The sequence below is a fragment of the Ranitomeya imitator genome, chromosome 9 (genome assembly GCF_032444005.1).
Source record: "Ranitomeya imitator isolate aRanImi1 chromosome 9, aRanImi1.pri, whole genome shotgun sequence".
In the NCBI taxonomy this organism is placed as follows: Eukaryota; Metazoa; Chordata; class Amphibia; order Anura; family Dendrobatidae; genus Ranitomeya; species Ranitomeya imitator.
This window is the reverse complement of record NC_091290.1, coordinates 56,591,353-56,612,529: the sequence shown is the minus strand read 5'-3', so window position 1 is coordinate 56,612,529 and position 21,177 is coordinate 56,591,353. Positions and strand designations below refer to the sequence as shown.

Genomic DNA, 21,177 nt, shown 5'->3' with positions numbered 1-21,177 from the left:
GATTACATTGGCTGTATTGTCCACACAATAATACATTTTGTAATGTAATTCTTTACATAGTTTTGAATATATTTGCTATTTTATACAGTGTGACAATTTACAGATATCCTGTGTTATCCTGTTTTTATCTACCGTGTTTGTTATCCCCTACATTATCCATTTTATAATTTTCTTCCAATAAGATTATGATTTTCTATATATACTGAGTCGTGCATCATATTTATAGGTTATATAGTATCTGGTGGATGCACTCCATTTATTATATGTTGTTTTGGTTTGTGTACTACCTGATGTTGGCTTTTGTTTCAATAATTTGTTTGGGATAAGGAAATCGCCATTGCTGCTTCTACTTAAATGTCCTTCGTTCATAATAAAATATCACTGTAGCGTGAACTTTTTAAGTTATCCATAAATTTCACCCAAAAGCCAAATATCCCTAACATTTTATAACCAGTGTATATGTGGTATCGCCACATCGAGAAAAGTCCGATCTATCAAAATAATTAACCCTATCAGTAAACACCATAAACGGAAAGAAAAAAAATCAAGAACTCCCAAATTCCATTTTTTGGTCTCTGCAATTCCACAAACAATGTAACAAGCCATCAAAACCACATATATTTCACAATGATATCAATTAAAACGTTGTTTCGTCCTGCAAAAAAATAAGCCATCACACAGTTCCATCCACTGAAAAATAAAACGTTACTGCTCTCGGAAAATAGCAACACAACCCTAAATGTTTTTTTATGTTTAAACTTCTGATTTTTTTTCATAAATGATAAAAAACTGGACATGATTGGTATCACCATTATCGTACTGATGAGCAGAATCCTATTTTTATGGTAATTTTTAGTACATAATGTACGCCATAAAAACAGTTCACAAAAAAACAATGTAAGAATCATTATTTTTTTTTAGACAGTTTTTTCCCACTTGGAATTGTTTTCCAATATTCCACGCCCCACTTTTCAGTTTTTGAATTTCCACAAAATATTAAGATAACCAATAAATTTCCTTCAACTTCACCATTGTGTTCCACTTGTTGATTCTTCACCAAAAATTTACATTTGGTATTTTTATGTTTGAAGAATGATATGTGGGTAGAGATTGAAAAGTTCCAAGGGGCCAAATACTTTCACAAGGCACTGTATGTTTGTCGACAGAAAAATAAGAGTTATGGCTCTGGGAAGAAGGGGAGGAAAAAACGAAAATGCTAAAGTGAAAATTGGCCGTGTTGTGAGGGGGTTAAAGGGAGTCTTTCAGCCCAAACTGACAGTATAAGCTCAGCACATAGCCTTGTAGGGTATATAGTAGGGATGTGCGAGTGTGCTCGGAATTCGTGTAAGGCTGGGGTCACACATGCGAGAAACACGTCCGTGTCTCGCATGTGAAAACCAAGCTCTGGCGCCGGCACTGTGGAGCGGAGCGTGCGGCCGCATAGCAACACATGGAGCCGCACGCTCCGCTCTGGAGTGCCGGTGCCAGAGTTTGGATTTCACATGTGAGACATGGACGTGTTTCTCGCATGTGTGATCCCGGCCTTATCAGAGCACTCTCGCTCATCACTAGTATACAGCTAGTATATAGGATGCTCGGTGCACCCATGGTGTGGCCAAGATACTCCATGCACTGCTATGCTCAATGGCTTTCCATGGCCTTGCCTCCCTCTCTGATGGTTGTCAGTGCTGGCTTTCCTAGAACTGCACTCTGCAGACAAAGCTCAGGAAAGCTGTTAATCAGCAGCAAGGGAGGACAGGACACGGAAAGACAGTGAGTATTGCAGTACACTGTGCCGCTTGGGCACACCCAGGGTGCACCAAGTAGCCTACTTAGCATATGTCATTAAACCTTAGTTCCTGCAGATCAGAGGCAGTGATTAGAGCACTAATGTTGTGATCATTATCCCCTACAAAGCTATTGTGCTTAGTTGTCATGATCAGTTGGGGCTGACAGTCTCCGTTTAAAATTAGGCTTCTGTAAGAAATGTCAGCTTTTCATGCTCTTGAGCAGATTTGTCTTTTCGAACCTTTGCATTACCGCTCTTCTTGTTTTTTGTTATAGTTTGCACTTCTCTCATCTGTGTTAATACGCCAAGGACCACGGTACATGACATCTGGTGATACCGGAAGGAATGCCGGAGAGATACATTTGCCTGTTTGGAAGGAGCGAAAAAATGAAAGTACAGAAATAAAGAGAGCAAGATTATTATATGAGAGCCGCAAGAGAGGCATGCTGGAAAACTGCATACTGCTCAGGTACGGTGTGTGTCTCTGCTTGGGCTTGCTCAGGTTTTCTCCCCGACTGATTGGAGGTGAAGGTGAGAACTTTGCTACAATCCACTATCACACCTACAGTTTCCCCCTTCCTGATTTCCTATTCGTTTACATGTTTGTCACACATAAATGTTTCAGATCACCAAACAATTGTAAATGTTAGACAAAGATTACACAAGTAACCACAAAATACAGTTTTTAAATGAAGGTCTTTATTATTAGGGGAAAAAGAAATCCAAACCTACAGGGAAAAAGTGATTGCCCCTAAACCTACTAACTGGTTGGCCACCCTTAGCAGCAACTACTGCAATCAAGTGTATGCGATAACTGGCAATGAGTCTTTTACACGCTCTGGAGGAATTTTGGCCCCCTCATCTTTGCAGAATTGTTGTAATTCAGCCACATTGGAGGATTTCAGAACATGAACCGCCTTTTTAATGTCATGTCATGGCCTCTCAGTCGGATTAAGGTAAGGACTTTGACTAGGCCACTCCAAAGTCTTAGGGTATGTGCAGATGTTGCAGATTTGCCTGTGGAATTGTCTGCGCAGATTCTTCATCTCTTGGCAGAAAACGCAGGTAAAAATCCACGTGTATTTGATGCTTTTTTTATGCGGATTTTCATGCATTTTTTCATGCGGATTTGTATGCATTTTTGTAGGCTAAATAAAGATCTATTATTTAACAAAAAAAAAAAATTGTGATGTAATTTCTAGTCCAACCTCTTCATTTACATACTCCACTGAAGAGTAGTGTTTACACACACAGAAAGATAGATAGATCTATAGATAGATAATAGATAGATCTATACATAAATAGATCTATAGATAATAGCTATATAGATAGATACAAACATACATCTATAGATAGATAGGGACTGAAAAAATGGAAGGCAGCACTCCAGGTTTTAGCAAAAATATAAATGGACTTTATTTGGCCCACATGGCGTGGTGCAGCGTTTCGGCTTCTAAAAGCCTCTCAAGCAGATCTATAGATAGATAGAGCTATAGATAGATGATCGATAATATATAGATTATAGATAGATACATATATAGATAGATACATCTATAGATAGAAAATACCAAGCCCAATGTTTAGTAATAAACATAATAAAATGGTACATAAAGAGTTAAAGACACACACCCACAAAATCTGTGTTAGGCTGGGGTCACACTTGCGAGAAACTCGCACGAGTCTTGTACCTCAGTACCCAGAGCGTTCAGCTATATAGAAATACATGGAGCCTCATACTCCGGTCCCGAGTGCCAGGTATTGAGGTGCGAGTTTCTTTCTAGTGTGACCCCGGCCTTAAACGCAATATCTGTTTAAGTTATAAAAAAAAAAAAAAAAAAAAGTTGAAAAAAAAATGCAGTGGGCTCCCGCGCAATTTTATGCGCCAGAGAGGGAAAGCCAGCCACTGGGGGCAGATGTTGATAGCCTCGGAAGGGGTTAATACCCATGAATACCAGCCCGCAGCTGTATATTTAGCCTTTACTGGCTATTAAAATAGGGGGACCCTGAAAAATAAAATGACATGGGGTCCCCCTATTATTAATAGCTAGGAAAGGCTATGCAGACAGCTGCGGACTGATATTCATAGCCTAGGAAGGGACCATTGTTATTGGCCCCCTCTGGCTACAAACACCAGCTCTCAGCTGCCCCAAAAATGGTGCATCTCTAAGATGCACCAATTCTGGCACTTCGCCTCTCTCTTCCCACTGCCATGTTGTAGCCGTGGCATATGGGGTAATAGGGAGTTAATGTCATCTTTGTATTGTAAGGTGACATCAATCCCGCTTAGTAATGGAGAGGCGTCAGTAATACACCTATCCATTACTAATCCTATAGTTGTTATAGGTTAAATAAAGACACAGCCAGAATAAAGTATTTTAATGAAATAAAACACCACACCGTTTTCCCATATTTATTGTTCTGCTAATCCATGCAACGCCCTCGATCACCTGTAAAAAATAAAATAAACCAACACAAATATTCCCTGGTACGGCTTAGTCCATTTGTTAACAAGTGTCCCACGACGATCTCCCCTATAGAGCTGTCACATAAGGAGATGTGACTGCTCTATAGGCCTGCCACGATGCATTGACTGGAGACAATGGCTCTTACAGTGCATCACTGAAGAGGTTACCCGAGTTCAAGCTTTCACTTTCACGCAGCGTTGCCAGTGACAGCAACCTCTGACGGAGGAGTGATACTCTGCAGAAGGATACCTTCTGTCATTGTATCACTGGAGCCCCTGGAGAGCGGTCACATCTGCTGATGTGACAGCTCTCCATGGGAGATCATCGTGGGGCAGTTGTTATTAAATGGATTACATTGGAATGGAGTATACTGTTGTTTTATTTTTTACAGGTGATCGAGGGCGTCGGGGATTAGCTGTATGGTGAGTATATACTATATATGTGTGTATGTATTTTGTTTTTCTTTTACACAGTAGCCAGATGATGGGACTACTACTGTCCCATCATCGACTAGCTGTCTCTGTGGCAGGCATAGTCGGATGGGACTAGTAGTCCCATCGGACGATGCCTGCCTACATACAGATCCACACACACACACACACACAAACAGATACACACAGACACCTGCACACAGCCCCGCACAAACACAGATACACAGACACCCGCACACAGACACACACATCTTCTCCGCACATGCAGTCTCCACCCACACACTCTTCCTCCTTCCCGATCTGCAGCGTTTCTCGCACCCAACTCCGCAGCAAAACTGCAGATCTTTTGAACCTGCAGTTTTCTGCGAATTTGTCTGAATCAATGGAAGTCAATGGATGCAGAAACGCTGCAGATCCGCAAAAAGAATTGACATGCTTTGGAAAATAAAATGCTGCAGATCCACGCGTTTTTGTGCATGTGCACACCAAATGTCAATTTCCCATTGACTAACATTGCTTATGCACTACACTGCAGATTTGATGCAATTCTGCACGTGCAAAAACGCTGCGGAAACGCATCAAAATCCTCAGCGAGTGCACATAGCCTTAATTTTGTTTTTCTTAAGTCTTTCAGAGGTGGGCTTGCTGGTGTGTTTTGGATCATTGTCCTGCTGCATAACCCAAGGGTGCTTCAGCTTGAGGTCATGGGCAGATGGCCGGACATTCTTCTTCAGGATTTTTTGATAGACCGGAGAATTCATGTTTCCATTTACCACAGGAAGTCATCCAGGTCCTGAAGCAGCAAAACAGCCCCAGACACTACCACCATCACAAGATGTAATGGGACATACAACTTCCAAAAAGTTAAACTTTTATCTCGTCAGTCCACAGAGTATTCTCCCAAAGTCTTGAGGATCATCAAGATGTTTTCTGGCAAAACTGAGATGAGCCTTTATGTTATTGCTCAGCAATGGCTTTAGTCTTGAAACTCTGACATGCAGGCCATTTTTGCCAAGTCTCTTTCTTATGGGTGAGTAATGAACACTGACCATAAGTGAGGCCTGCAGTTCTTTTGATGTTGTTGTTGGGTCTTTTGTGACCTGGATGAATCATTGCTGTTCTCTTGGGGTAATTTTAGTCAGGCAGCCACTCCTTGGAAGGTTCACCACTGTTCCATGTTTTCGCCATTTGTGGATAATGGCTCTCACAATGTTTCGCTGGAGTGCCAAAGCTTTAGAAATGGCGTTATAACCTTTTCCAGACTGATAGATTTCAAGTTACTTTGTTTCTCATTTGTTCCAGAATTTCTTTGGATCGCGGCATGATGTCTAGCTTTTGAAGATCTTTTGGTCTACTTCACTTTGTCAGGCAGGTCCTATTTAAGTGGTTTCTTGATTGTAAACAGGTGTGGCAGTACTCAGGCCTTGGTGTGGCTAGGGAATTTGAATTCAGCTTCCCAAAGATGTGATAAACCCCAATTAATTTATATTGTAAGGGTGTGGCAATCACGTTTTCACGCAGGACCCTGTAGGTATGGATTTCTTTTCCCTTAATAATAAAAACTTAAATTTAAAAACTGCATTTTGTGATTACATGTGTTTCTTAGTCTAATAATTTATTTGTTGATCTGAAACATTTAAATGTGGCAAACATGCAAAAGAATAGGAAATCAGGAAGGGGGCAAACACTTTTTCACACCACTGTAGATGCCCTAATAGACTGTATTCTGTATTTTTCTATATGCCATATATTCTGCTGAGTAGAGAAACATATGCTGATTTTTCTCTCTTTGTAGTTTATTTGCCAAAAAATACCTGAACACCATGACAGAGGCACAGATGTCCCAGTATGATCGCCTTATCAATGAGCCGAGCAACGACTGGGATATTTACTACTGGGCCACAGGTACAGATGCTGCGAGAAATAGATTAAACCCTTCATACTATAACTTGGAATAGAAAGCGATGCTCAGTGTTTACAGCTACAGTGAAGTCCAGGCATATTTGCACAGTGACACAAGTTTTTGCATTTTAGCTGTTTACCAAAACATATTAAAGGCAGAGTTCTATAATCTGTATGGGCTTAAAGTGCAGACTCTCCGCTGTAATTTTAGGGTAATCACATCCTAATTAGAGTAAGGGCTGTTTCAGATGTCTGTGATAATTGTTCCTATGTAGGATCACCATGCACGGGCCGGCCGCACATGTCCTGACCAGAGCATGGTATATTTCTATATGAAGCTGTCGCCCTCGGGTGAGTAGATGTGCAGCGGCCGGCCTGTGCATTGCTTTCCAACATCGGAGCGATTATCAGACATCTGAAAACGCCCTAACGGGTTAGGAATTACCGCTGTTTAATATGCAGCTGCCACTTTTTAAGGGGACCAAAAATATTTGGACAATTATCTCAAAAGCTCTTTTTTTTCTAATTGAATTTTTATTGCGTTTTCAAAAATAGAATTACAGAGCAAAAGCATAAAACTCAAGATGGTAACATTCAGTTCATATCTGTGTAACATAGAAAACTATCACAGAAGAAGATACAGCCTTACCAACACCAAGTCAGATTATAAATGCACTAGCAAGATGCAGGAGACCCCCCCAAAATACTGATGAAAACGATCACTCACTAACCTACCAATTTAGGGAGGGGGTGGCTGCCTCGTATATAAAATGCACACAGATGAGGCTTGTATAGGACACCTGACACACAGGTACATGTGAGGCACAGTGTCTGGGTTACAGCCCGTTGATGACCCCCATACTATTAGATCAGACGGGCTGCCCAGCACTATATTAGTGCACCCCACAAGGACAGACGCCCCAGTACACCCAGCCAACACTAAAGGGCCTGGCTGCATCCTGCATAAAGTTGGAAAATAATGTACAAAATGCATTACATGAGGTTGTGGTCGATATTTTGGCCAAAATACGTAAGCTCGCAACCCACGTCAACGGTCCTCATGCTTGCAAGTCCAAAGACCTAAAATTAAAGCATAGAAAACTGACATGAAAATAAGTGGATTGTACACTGAAAAGTCCTTTAGTTGAGACCCAGGTTCTGCATAATTTTTAAAAAGAGTAGGGTGGGAGACTTTAAAGGAGGAGAAAAGAGAATACATATAGTGGGGTGGCTCAGTGGTTAGCATTGTAGCCGTGCTGCGCTGGGGTCCTGGGTACAAATCCCACCAAGGACAACATCTGGAAGGAGTTTGTATGTTCTCCCCATGTCAGCGTGGGTTTCCTCCTACACTACAAAGACAGAATGATAGGGAATTTAGATTGATCCCCAATGGGGACAGTGATGATAATGTCTGGAATTAATGGCGCTATATAAGTGAGTAAAATAAAAAAAAAATAGTGTCTAATTTGTAGAGAGCGTTAGTGGGAATTGGAGTCTAAGTCCTAGCGAGATTATGTATCAAAAGGTAATAAAACCCTAGAGTGTGTAACAACTATATCTGCAAAACAAAAAGTTTTTTGTTAAATCACGGTTTAGTCAATATTATTATGAAACTATCAAGTAATGCAGGATTAACCCCTTTCTGACATCGGACGTACTATCCCGTCCATGTGGGGTGGGCCCCTATGACCATGGACGGGATAGTACGTCCAGCGCGATCGGCGGCGCTCACGGGGGGAGCGCCGCCGATCACGGCCGGGTGTCAGCTGCCTATCACAGCTGACATCCGGCACTATGTGCCAGGAGCGGTCACGGACCGCCCCCGGCACATTAACCCCTGGCACACCGCGATCAAAGATGATCGCGATGTGCCGGCGGTGCAGGGAAGCACCGCGCAGGGAGGGGGCTCCCTGCGGGCTTCCCTGAGCCCCCCGCAGCAACGCGATGTGATCGCGTTGCTGCGAGGGTCTCACCTCCCTCCCTGCTCCCTCCAGCCCCGGATCCAAGATGGCCGCGGATCCGGGTCCTGCAGGGAGGGAGATGGCTTCACAGAGCCTGCTCAGAGCAGGCACTGTGAAGGCTGCAGCGCTGCATGTCAGATCAGTGATCTGACAGAGTGCTGTGCACACTGTCAGATCACTGATCTGTGATGTCCCCCCCTGGGACAAAGTAAAAAAGTAAAAAAAAAAATTTCAAATGTGTAAAAAAAAAATTAAAAAAAATATTCCAAAATAATGAAAAAAAAAAAAATATTATTCCCATAAATACATTTCTTTATCTAAATAAAAAAAAAAAACAATAAAAGTACACACATTTAGTATCGCCGCGTCCGTAACGGCCCGACCTATAAAACTGGCCCACTAGTTAACCCCTTCAGTAAACACCGTAAGAAAAAAAAAAAAAAAACGAGGCAAAAAACAACGCTTTATTATCATACCGCCGAACAAAAAGTGGAATAACACGCGATCAAAAAGACAGATATAAATAACCATGGTACCGCTGAAAACGTCATCTTGTCCCGCAAAAAACGAGCCGCCATACAGCATCATTAGCAAAAAAATTAAAAAGTTATAGTCCTGATAATAAAGCGATGCCAAAATAATTATTTTTTCTATAAAATAGTTTTTATCGTATAAAAGCGCCAAAACATAAAAAAATGATATAAATGAGGTGTCGCTGTAATCGTACTGACCCGAAGAATAAAACTGCTTTATCAATTTTACCAAACGCGGAACGGTATAAACGCCTCCCCCAAAAGAAATTCATGAATAGCTGGTTTTTGGTCATTCTGCCTCACAAAAATCGGAATAAAAAGCGATCAAAAAATGTCACGTGCCTGAAAATGTTACCAATAAAAACGTCAACTCGTCCCGCAAAAAACAAGACCTCACATGACTCTGTGGACCAAAATATAGAAAAATTATAGCTCTCAAAATGTGGTAACGCAAAAAATATTTTTTGCAATAAAAAGCGTCTTTCAGTGTGTGACGGCTGCCAATCATAAAAATCCGCTAAAAAACCCGCTATAAAAGTAAATCAAACCCCCCTTCATCACCCCCTTAGTTAGGGAAAAAATAAAAAAATGTATTTATTTCCATTTTCCCATTAGGGTTAGGGCTAGGGTTAGGGTTAGGGCTAGGGCTAGGGTTAGGGTTAGGGCTAGGGCTACAGTTTGGGTTGGGGCTAAAGTTACAGTTAGGGTTTAGATTACATTTACGGTTGGGAATAGGGTTGGGATTAGGGTTAGGGGTGTGTCTGGGTTAGAGGTGTGGTTAGGGTTACTGTTGGGATTAGGGTTAGGGATGTGTTTGGATTAGGGTTTCAGTTATAATTGTGGGGTTTCCACTGTTTAGGCACATCAGGGGCTCTCCAAACGCGACATGGCGTCCGATCTCAATTCCAGCCAATTCTGCGTTGAAAAAGTAAAACAGTGCTTCTTCCCTTCCGAGCTCTCCCGTGTGCCCAAACAGGGGTTTACCCCAACATATGGGGTATCAGCGTACTCAGGACAAATAGGACAACAACTTTTGGGGTCCAATTTCTCCTGTTACCCTTGGGAAAATACAAAACTCGGGGCTAAAACATATTTTTTGTGGGAAAAAAAAAGATTTTTTATTTTCACGGCTCTGCGTTATAAACTGTAGTGAAACACTTGGGGGTTCAAAGTTCTCACAACACATCTAGATTAATTCCCAGGGGGGTCTAGTTTCCAATATGGGGTCACTTGTGGGGGGTTTCTACTGTTTAGGTACATTAGGGGTTCTGCAAACGCAATGTGACGTCTGCAGACCATTCCATCTAAGTCTGCATTCCAAATGGCGCTCCTTCCCTTCCGAGCTCTGCCATGCGCTCAAACGGTGGTTTCCCCCAACATACAGGGTATCAGCGTACTCAGGACAAATTGGACAACAACTTTTGGGGTCGAATTTCTTCTCTTACCCTCGGGAAAATACAAAACTGGGGGCTAATAAATCATTTTGGGGGGAAAGATTTTTTTTTTTAATTTTCACGGCTCTGCGTTATAAACTGTAGTGAAACACTTGGGGGTTCAAAGTTCTCACAACACATCTAGATTAGTTCCCAGGGGGGGTCTAGTTTCCAATATGGGGTCACTTGTGGGGGGTTTCTACTGTTTAGGTACATTAGGGGCTCTGCAAACGCAATGTGACACCTGCAGACCATTCCATCTAAGTCTGCATTCAAATGGCACTCCTTCCCTTCTGAGCCCTCCCATGTGCCCAAACAGTGGTTCCCCCCACATATGGTGTATCATCGCACTCAGGACAAATTGGGCAACAAATTTTGGGGTCCAATTTCTCCTGTTACCCTCAGGAAAATACAAAACTGGGGGCTAAAAAAAATTTTTGTGGGAAAAAAATTTTGTTTTATTTTTACGGCTCTGCATTATAAACTTCTGTGAAGCACTTGGTGGGTCAAAGTGCTCACCACACCTCTAGATAAGTTCCTTAGGGGGTCTACTTTCCAAAATGGTGTCACTTGTGGGGGGTTTCAATGTTTAGGCACATCAGTGGCTCTTCAAACGCAACATGGCGTCCCATCTCAATTCCTGTCAATTTTGCATTGAAAAGTCAAACGGCGCTCCTTCCCTTCCGAGCTCTCCCATCCACCCAAACAGTGGTTTACCCCCACATATGGGCTATCAGCGTACTCAGGACAAATTGTACAACAACTTTTGGGGTCCAATTTCTTCTCTTACCCTTGGGAAAATAAAAAATTGGGGGCGAAAAGATAATTTTTGTGAAAAAATATGATTTTTTATTTTTACGGTTCTACATTATAAACTTCTGTGAAGCACTTGGTGGGTCAAAGTGCTCACCACACCTCTAGATAAGTTCCTTAGGGGGTCTACTTTCCAAAATGGTGTCACTTGTGGGGGGTTTCAATGTTTAGCCACATCAGGGGCTCTCCAAACGAAACATGGCATCCCATCTCAATTCCAGTCAATTTTGCATTGAAAAGTCAAATGGCACTCCTTCGCTTCCGAGCTGTGCCATGCGCCCAAACAGTGGTTTACCCCCACATGTGGGGTATTGGCATACTCAGGACAAATTGTACAACAATGTTTGGGGTCCATTTTCTCCTGTTACCCTTGGTAAAATAAAACAAATTGGAGCTGAATTAAATTTTTTGTGAAAAAAAGTTAAATGTTCATTTTTATTTAAACATTCAAAAAATTCCTGTGAAGCACCAGAAGGGTTAATAAACTTCTTGAATATGGTTTTGAGCACCTTGAGGGGTGTAGTTTTTAGAATGGTGTCACACTTGGGTATTTTCTATCATATAGACCCCTCAAAATGACTTCAAATGAGATGTGGTCCCTAAAATAAAATGGTGTTGTAGAAATGAGAAATTGCTGGTCAACTTTTAACCCTTATAACTCCCTGACAAAAAAAAATTTTGGTTCCAAAATTGTGCTGATGTAAAGTAGACATGTGGGAAATGTTACTTATTAAGTATTTTGTGTGACATATCTCTGTGATTTAATTGCATAAAAATTCAAAGTTGGAAAATTGCGAAATTTTCATAATTTTCGCCAAATTTCCGTTTTTTTCACATATAAACGCAGGTACTATCAAAGAATTTTTACCATTGTCATGAAGTACAATATGTCACGAGAAAACAATGTCAGAATCACCATGATCCATTGAAGCGTTCCAGAGTTATAACCTCATAAAGGGACAGTGGTCAGAATTGTAAAAATTGGCCCGGTCATTAACGTGCAAACCACCCTTGGGGGTAAAGGGGTTAAATAAAAAATAATTCATATGGGAAAGCTCAGACATTAGTGGTAACTTTTTTCAAACCTGTTTCCTTAATTGTTTTAGTGAAGGATATTGGTCCTAAAATGTGGAGTCTAGTTTATTTGAAGTGGTCCCCTGTTATGGCTGGCAATCAGGCAACACAGCGTGCAGTAATCAGCGCACATACCGAGATCTGGCAATAACCAAAAACAATAGGACGAGCTCTGAGACGTGGAATCTCTGTAGACTGCAGTACCTGATCTATCCTCACACAACTATAAGCAGCAGTGGATTGCGCCTAACAACTACCTATGCAACTCGGCACTGCCTGAGGAGCTGACTAGCCTGAAGATAGAAATACAAGCCTGACTTACCTCAGAGAAATACCCCAAAGGAATAGGCAGCCCCCCACATATAATGACTGTTAGCAAGATGAAAAGACAAACGTAGGAATGAAATAGATTCAGCAAAGTGAGGCCCGATATTCTAGACAGAGCGAGGATAGCAAAGAGAACTATGCAGTCTACAAAAAACCCTAAAACGAAAACCACGCAAAGGGGCAAAAAGACCCACCGTGCCGAACTAACAGCACGGCGGTGCACCCCTCTGCTTCTCAGAGCTTCCAGCAAAAGACAATAGCAAGCTGGACAGAAAAAAACAGAAAACAAACTAGAAGCACTTATCTAGCAGAGCAGCAGGCCCAAGGAAAGATGCAGTAGCTCAGATCCAACACTGGAACATTGACAAGGAGCAAGGAAGACAGACTCAGGTGGAGCTAAATAGCAAGGCAGCCAACGAGCTCACCAAAACACCTGAGGGAGGAAGCCCAGAGACTGCAATACCACTTGTGACCACAGAAGTGAACTCAGCCACAGAATTCACAACAGTACCCCCCCCTTGAGGAGGGGTCACCGAACCCTCACCAGAACCCCCAGGCCAACCAGGATGAGCCACATGAAAGGCACGAACAAGATCTGGGGCATGGACATCAGAGGCAAAAACCCAGGAATTATCTTCCTGAGCATAACCCTTCCATTTGACCAGATACTGGAGTTTCCGTCTAGAGACACGAGAATCCAAAATCTTCTCCACAATATACTCCAATTCCCCCTCCACCAAAACAGGGGCAGGAGGCTCCACAGATGGAACCATAGGTGCCACGTATCTCCTCAACAACGACCTATGGAATACATTATGTATGGAAAAGGAGTCTGGGAGGGTCAGACGAAAAGACACCGGATTGAGAATCTCAGAAATCCTATACGGACCAATAAAACGAGGTTTAAATTTAGGAGAGGAAACCTTCATAGGAATATGACGAGAAGATAACCAAACCAAATCCCCAACACGAAGTCGGGGTCCCACACGGCGTCTGCGATTAGCGAAAAGCTGAGCCTTCTCCTGGGACAAGGTCAAATTGTCCACTACCTGAGTCCAGATCTGCTGCAACCTGTCCACCACAGAATCCACACCAGGACAGTCCGAAGACTCAACCTGTCCTGAAGAGAAACGAGGATGGAACCCAGAATTGCAGAAAAATGGAGAGACCAAGGTAGCCGAGCTGGCCCGATTATTAAGGGCGAACTCAGCCAACGGCAAAAATGACACCCAATCATCCTGGTCAGCGGAAACAAAACATCTCAGATATGTTTCCAAGGTCTGATTGGTTCGTTCGGTCTGGCCATTAGTCTGAGGATGGAAGGCCGAGGAGAAAGATAGGTCAATGCCCATCCTACCACAAAAGGCTTGCCAGAACCTCGAGACAAACTGGGAACCTCTGTCAGAAACAATATTCTCAGGAATGCCATGTAAACGAACCACATGCTGGAAGAACAAAGGCACCAAATCAGAGGAGGAAGGCAATTTAACCAAGGGCACCAGATGGACCATTTTAGAAAAGCGATCACAGACCACCCAAATGACCGACATTTTTTGAGAAACGGGAAGGTCAGAAATGAAATCCATCGAAATATGTGTCCAAGGCCTCTTCGGGACCGGCAAGGGCAAAAGCAACCCACTGGCACGTGAACAGCAGGGCTTAGCCCTAGCACAAATTCCACAGGACTGCACAAAAGCACGCACATCCCGTGACAGAGATGGCCACCAGAAGGATCTAGCAACCAACTCCCTGGTACCAAAGATTCCTGGATGACCGGCCAGCACCGAACAATGAAGTTCAGAGATAACTTTACTAGTCCACCTATCAGGGACGAACAGTTTCTCGGCCGGACAACGATCAGGTTTATTAGCCTGAAATTTCTGCAACACTCTCCGCAAATCAGGGGAGATGGCAGACACAATGACTCCTTCCTTGAGGATACTCGCCGGCTCAGATAACCCCGGAGAGTCGGGCACAAAACTCCTAGACAGAGCATCCGCCTTCACATTTTTAGAGCCCGGAAGGTATGAAATCACAAAATCAAAACGAGCAAAAAATAACGACCAACGGGCCTGTCTAGGATTCAAGCGCTTGGCAGACTCGAGATAAGTCAAGTTCTTATGATCAGTCAATACCACCACGCGATGCTTAGCACCCTCAAGCCAATGACGCCACTCCTCGAATGCCCACTTCATGGCCAGCAACTCTCGGTTGCCCACATCATAATTACGCTCAGCAGCAGAAAATTTCCTGGAAAAGAAAGCACATGGTTTGAACACTGAGCAACCAGAACCTCTCTGTGACAAAACCGCCCCTGCACCAATCTCAGAAGCATCAACCTCGACCTGGAACGGAAGAGAAACATCAGGTTGACACAACACAGGGGCACAGCAAAAACGACGCTTCAACTCCTGAAAAGCTTCCACGGCAGCAGAAGACCAATTAACCAAATCAGCACCCTTCTTGGTCAAATCGGTCAATGGTCTGGCAATGCTAGAAAAATTACAGATGAAGCGACGATAAAAATTAGCAAAGCCCAGGAATTTCTGCAGACTTTTTAGAGATGTCGGCTGAGTCCAATCCTGGATGGCCTGAACCTTAACCGGATCCATCTCGATAGTAGAAGGGGAAAAGATGAACCCCAAAAATGAAACTTTCTGCACACCGAAGAGACACTTTGATCCCTTCACGAACAAGGAATTAGCACGCAGTACCTGGAAAACCATTCTGACTTGCTTCACATGAGACTCCCAATCATCTGAGAAGATCAAAATGTCATCCAAGTAAACAATCAAGAATTTATCCAGATACTCACGGAAAATGTCATGCATAAAAGACTGAAAAACAGATGGAGCATTGGCAAGTCCGAACGGCATCACCAGATACTCAAAATGACCCTCGGGCGTATTAAATGCCGTTTTCCATTCATCTCCCTGCCTGATTCTCACCAGATTATACGCACCACGAAGATCAATCTTAGTAAACCAACTAGCCCCCTTAATCCGAGCAAACAAGTCAGAAATCAATGGCAAGGGATACTGAAACTTAACAGTGATCTTATTAAGAAGGCGGTAATCAATACACGGTCTTAGCGAACCATCCTTCTTGGCTACAAAAAAGAACCCTGCTCCCAATGGTGACGACGATGGGCGAATATGTCCCTTCTCCAGGGACTCCTTCACATAACTGCGCATAGCGGTGTGTTCAGGTACGGATAAATTAAATAAACGACCCTTAGGGAATTTACTACCAGGAATCAAATCGATAGCACAATCACAATTCCTATGCGGAGGTAGGGCATCAGACTTGGACTCTTCAAATACATCCTGAAAGTCCGACAAGAACTCTGGGATGTCAGAAGGAATGGATGACGAAATAGACAAAAATGGAACATCACCATGTACTCCCTGACAACCCCAGCTGGTTACCGACATAGAGTTCCAATCCAATACTGGATTATGGGTTTGTAGCCATGGCAACCACAACACGACCACATCATGCAAATTATGCAGTACCAGAAAGCGAATAACTTCCTGATGTGCAGGAGCCATGCACATGGTCAGCTGGGCCCAGTACTGAGGCTTATTCTTGGCCAAAGGTGTAGCATCAATTCCTCTCAACGGAATAGGACACCGCAAAGGCTCCAAGAAAAATCCACAACGTTTAGCATAATCCAAATCCATCAGATTCAGGGCAGCGCCTGAATCCACAAACGCCATGACAGAATACGATGACAAAGAGCACATTAAGGTAATGGACAAAAGGAATTTGGACTGTACAGTACCAATAACGGCAGAGCTATCGAACCGCCTAGTGCGTTTAGGACAATTAGAAATAGCATGAGTAGAATCACCACAATAGAAACACAGTCTGTTCAGACGTCTGTGTTCTTGCCGTTCTACTTTAGTCATAGTCCTGTCGCACTGCATAGGCTCAGGTTTACTCTCAGGCAGTACCGCCAGATGGTGCACAGATTTACGCTCGCGCAAGCGACGACCGATCTGAATGGCCAAGGACATAGACTCATTCAAACCAGCAGGCATAGGAAATCCCACCATTACATCCTTAAGAGCTTCAGAGAGACCCTTTCTGAACAAAGCCGCTAGTGCAGATTCATTCCACAGAGTGAGTACTGACCATTTCCTAAATTTCTGACAATATACTTCTACATCATCCTGACCCTGGCATAAAGCCAGCAGATTTTTCTCAGCCTGATCCACTGAATTAGGCTCATCGTAAAGCAATCCGAGCGCCAGGAAAAATGCATCAACATTACTCAATGCAGAATCTCCTGGTGCAAGAGAAAACGCCCAGTCCTGTGGGTCGCCGCGCAAAAAAGAAATAATAATCAAAACCTGTTGAATAGGATTACCAGAAGAATGAGGTTTCAAGGCCAAAAATAGCTTACAATTATTTCTGAAGCTCAGGAACTTAGTTCTGTCACCAAAAAACAAATCAGGAATCGGAATTCTTGGTTCTAGCATCGATTTCTGATCAATAGTATCTTGAATCTTTTGTACATTTACAACGAGATTATCCATTGAGGAGCACAGAGCCTGAATATCCATGTCCACAGCTGTGTCCTGAAGCACTCTAATGTCTAGGGGAAAAAAAAGACTGAAGACAGAGCTAAGAAAAAAAAAAATGATGTCAGGATTTCTTTTTTCCCTCTATTGGGAATCATTGGTGTGGCTCCTTGTACTGTTATGGCTGGCAATCAGGCAACACAGCGTGCAGTAATCAGCGCACATACCGAGATCTGGCAATAACCAAAAACAATAGGACGAGCTCTGAGACGTGGAATCTCTGTAGACTGCAGTACCTGATCTATCCTCACACAACTATAAGCAGCAGTGGATTGCGCCTAACAACTACCTATGCAACTCGGCACTGCCTGAGGAGCTGACTAGCCTGAAGATAGAAATACAAGCCTGACTTACCTCAGAGAAATACCCCAAAGGAATAGGCAGCCCCCCACATATAATGACTGTTAGCAAGATGAAAAGACAAACGTAGGAATGAAATAGATTCAGCAAAGTGAGGCCCGATATTCTAGACAGAGCGAGGATAGCAAAGAGAACTATGCAGTCTACAAAAAACCCTAAAACGAAAACCACGCAAAGGGGCAAAAAGACCCACCGTGCCGAACTAACAGCACGGCGGTGCACCCCTCTGCTTCTCAGAGCTTCCAGCAAAAGACAATAGCAAGCTGGACAGAAAAAAACAGAAAACAAACTAGAAGCACTTATCTAGCAGAGCAGCAGGCCCAAGGAAAGATGCAGTAGCTCAGATCCAACACTGGAACATTGACAAGGAGCAAGGAAGACAGACTCAGGTGGAGCTAAATAGCAAGGCAGCCAACGAGCTCACCAAAACACCTGAGGGAGGAAGCCCAGAGACTGCAATACCACTTGTGACCACAGAAGTGAACTCAGCCACAGAATTCACAACAGTCCCCCATAGGTAAGAATTTGGGTGAATCAGGAATAACCATAAGTTTTCAACTTCCATCCATCTCGAGGATGCTCTAAGACCAGGCTGGGATGTGGTCAAGATGGGTTGCCCAATAGTATTTGCTAAGTAATCTACTGACACTGTCAGGTTGGCAGTGTTAACCCCTTTCTGCCATCGGACGGAATAGTACATCCGATGGCACAATCACCCCCCTTTCACCCCATTCAAAATACAACAATTAAAAGAAATCAAACATAAACATATTTGATATCGACTCGTTCAGAATCGCCCGATCTATCAATAACAAACATGGATTAACTTGATCGCTAAACGGCGTAGCGATAAAAAAAATCAAAACGTCAGAATTACTTTTTTTTGGTTGCCGCGACATTTAATTAAAATGCAATAACTGGCAATCAAAAGACTGTATCTGCACCAAAATGGTATCATTAAAAACGACAGCTCAGCACGCAAAAAATAAGCCATCACCCGACCTAAGATCACGAAAAATGGAGACGCTATGGGTCTCGGAAAATTGCGATTTTTTTTTTTTTTTTCTTAACCCCTTCATGACCCAGCCTATTTTGACCTTAAAGACCTTGCCGTTTTTTGCAATTCTGACCAGTGTCCCTTTATGAGGTAATAACTCAGGAACGCTTCAACGGATCCTAGCGGTTCTGAGATTGTTTTTTCGTGACATATTGGGCTTCATGTTAGTGGTAAATTTAGGTCAATAAATTCTGCGTTTATTTGTGATAAAAACGGAAATTTGGCGAAAATTTTGAAAATTTCGCAATTTTCACATTTTGAATTTTTATTCTGTTAAACCAGAGAGATATGTGACACAAAATAGTTAATAAATAACATTTCCCACATGTTTACTTTACATCAGCACAATTTTGGAAACAAAATTTTTCTCTAGTAACCCCCCACGACAGCACACCTGGAGGATGTTACCCCTTTCCTAATAGGGACAGGAAATGACAAGAGGTTAAATAACCCCTCCCTCATCCTCCCCTCAGTGTTCTTTCCTGTCCCTACTAGGGATGAAGAGGTCATCCCAGGTGCACTGTGCCGGCAGCGGTCACCGGGGGGAATACAGATAATCTGGCCGGGCAGCTGGGATCAGACTTACGTACATTCCCTGTCGCTGCTCCCGTCTCCTCCGACTCGGGACTCTTCACCGCCGCCATTCCGCGCCTGCGGGTAAGGTCTGGGGCGTTCTTCGGCTGGAGGCCTCTCGGAGCTCTCCAGCCCTTCTCCTCCTCCGCACCGCGCGCGCGTGTGTGGGTACTTCCGGTCTGAAGCCGGCGGCCGGATATGACGTCAGACGCCGGCCGGCTTCTCTGAATCAGGAAGTTCCTCGTGCGTTCCAGCCAGGAACGCTAGGAGATAGCATGGAAGACGTCGGTGTTCTCCCCCCACGTACTTCCGGACACCGGAGGAGGAGGTCCTCATCCAGGAGGACAGGTGCTGCGTCCGGTCGCCTATATATTCAGGCCCTGGACAGGAAGACATTGCAGGTAGGACCACTGTGTGGTGAAGACTATGGAGATGTCTGCTTCCTCGCGCTCTGCACCTGCAGAACACAGCACCATCCCGGCCCCAGTGAGTAGTCTGGCCCCGGGTGTCCATTCCCTGATGTGGGTTGTAGTCTTATGATTCCTTCTCCCCTTTTTTTTTTTTTAGGGGGACAAGGAACCCACATCAGGAAGCAAAACAAAAACTACCCGCAAATGCGCAGTTTGTATAAAGAAGCTGTCCTCTTCATACAAGAAATCATTGTGCAAAGAATGCACAGACAAAATTATCAGCGAGGAACGGCCATCCCTGATAGAGGAGATTAAAACATCTTTGGCCACTCTTTCCCAGCCTACACCATCTCCTAGTGCCCCTCCTGAGGCTAAGAAAAGGAAACTTAATCCATAGGAGGAAGAGCAGGAGGACTCTCAGGGAGAGACGTCTGACGAACCCCCAGAGGAGGGTGAATTATCCCTGGACTCTGAAACTGTCCAGCAAGAGAGATACTACTTCTCTTCATCTGATATAGAAGAACTCCTTACGGCTGTAAGGAAAACTATGGAGGTTGAGGAAGAGAAGACGGCCCAGTCAGTGCAAGAAGAGATGTTTGGAGGACTTCGTTCTAGGAAGCGTCAGGTGTTTCCTATTCACCAAAACATCCGAGATTTAGTTCTGGACGAGTGGGAATCCCCAGAAAAGAAGCTGACTACTCCAGCGGAAATTAAAGACAGATTTCCTGTGGATGCCGAGACAGCGTCATGCTGGTCAGAAGTCCCAAAAGTGGACGTCCAGATTGCCAGAGTAGCCAAAAAGACCACGCTACCATTCGAGGATGCCTCCCAACTGAGAGACCCTCAGGAACGTAAGATGGACGGACTACTAAGGAAGTCGTGGGAAACGTCAGCATCTTTACTGAACATCAATTCAGTATCCACTTGTGTGGCTAGATCGATGCATTGCTGGCTGGGGCAGCTAGAGGAGCACTTGTCCTCAGGTACTCCGAGAGAAGATATTCTGGCCTCCTTGCCTATCTTCCAGAAAGCAACAGGCTTTTTAGCAGATGCTTCTGCAGAATCCGTGAGAGTGACGGCGAGATCATCCGCACTGTCAAACTCGGTAAGGCGTGCACTCTGGCTAAGATCCTGGTCTGGGGATATGACTTCCAAAATGAGGCTGTGTTCTATTCCTTTTAAAGGAAAGTATATGTTTGGACCATCCTTGGATGACCTTTTGGAGAAGGCTTCAGACAAGAAAAAGACCTTACCAGAACCTAGAAACCCTAGGAAAAGACCCTTCCGCGCTCAGCAGGAGCATACTCCTCAATACAGAGGAAAGGGTAAAACAGGTCGCTGGAGCTATCCGAAAGGAGGGAAAGACAGGAATCTTTTTCTTTCACAACCCCAAAACCAGAGAAAGCAATGACGCCGTCATAGTGGGGGGTCGGATTTCGAACTTCCTCCCAGTCTGGCAAGAG

General features: G+C 43.7%; 1 protein-coding gene across 1 annotated transcript in view; it reads left to right on the top strand.

Moving 5' to 3' along the window:
• The window catches only part of SDHAF2 (succinate dehydrogenase complex assembly factor 2), a 38,339-nt gene that overhangs the window by 4,375 nt on the left and 12,787 nt on the right, over window positions 1-21,177 (top strand). The window contains exons 2-3 of the mRNA XM_069739398.1: window positions 2,065-2,258; window positions 6,481-6,590. Coding sequence (XP_069595499.1) covers window positions 2,065-2,258; window positions 6,481-6,590 — 304 coding nt within the window. The remainder of the gene's footprint in view (window positions 1-2,064; window positions 2,259-6,480; window positions 6,591-21,177) is intronic.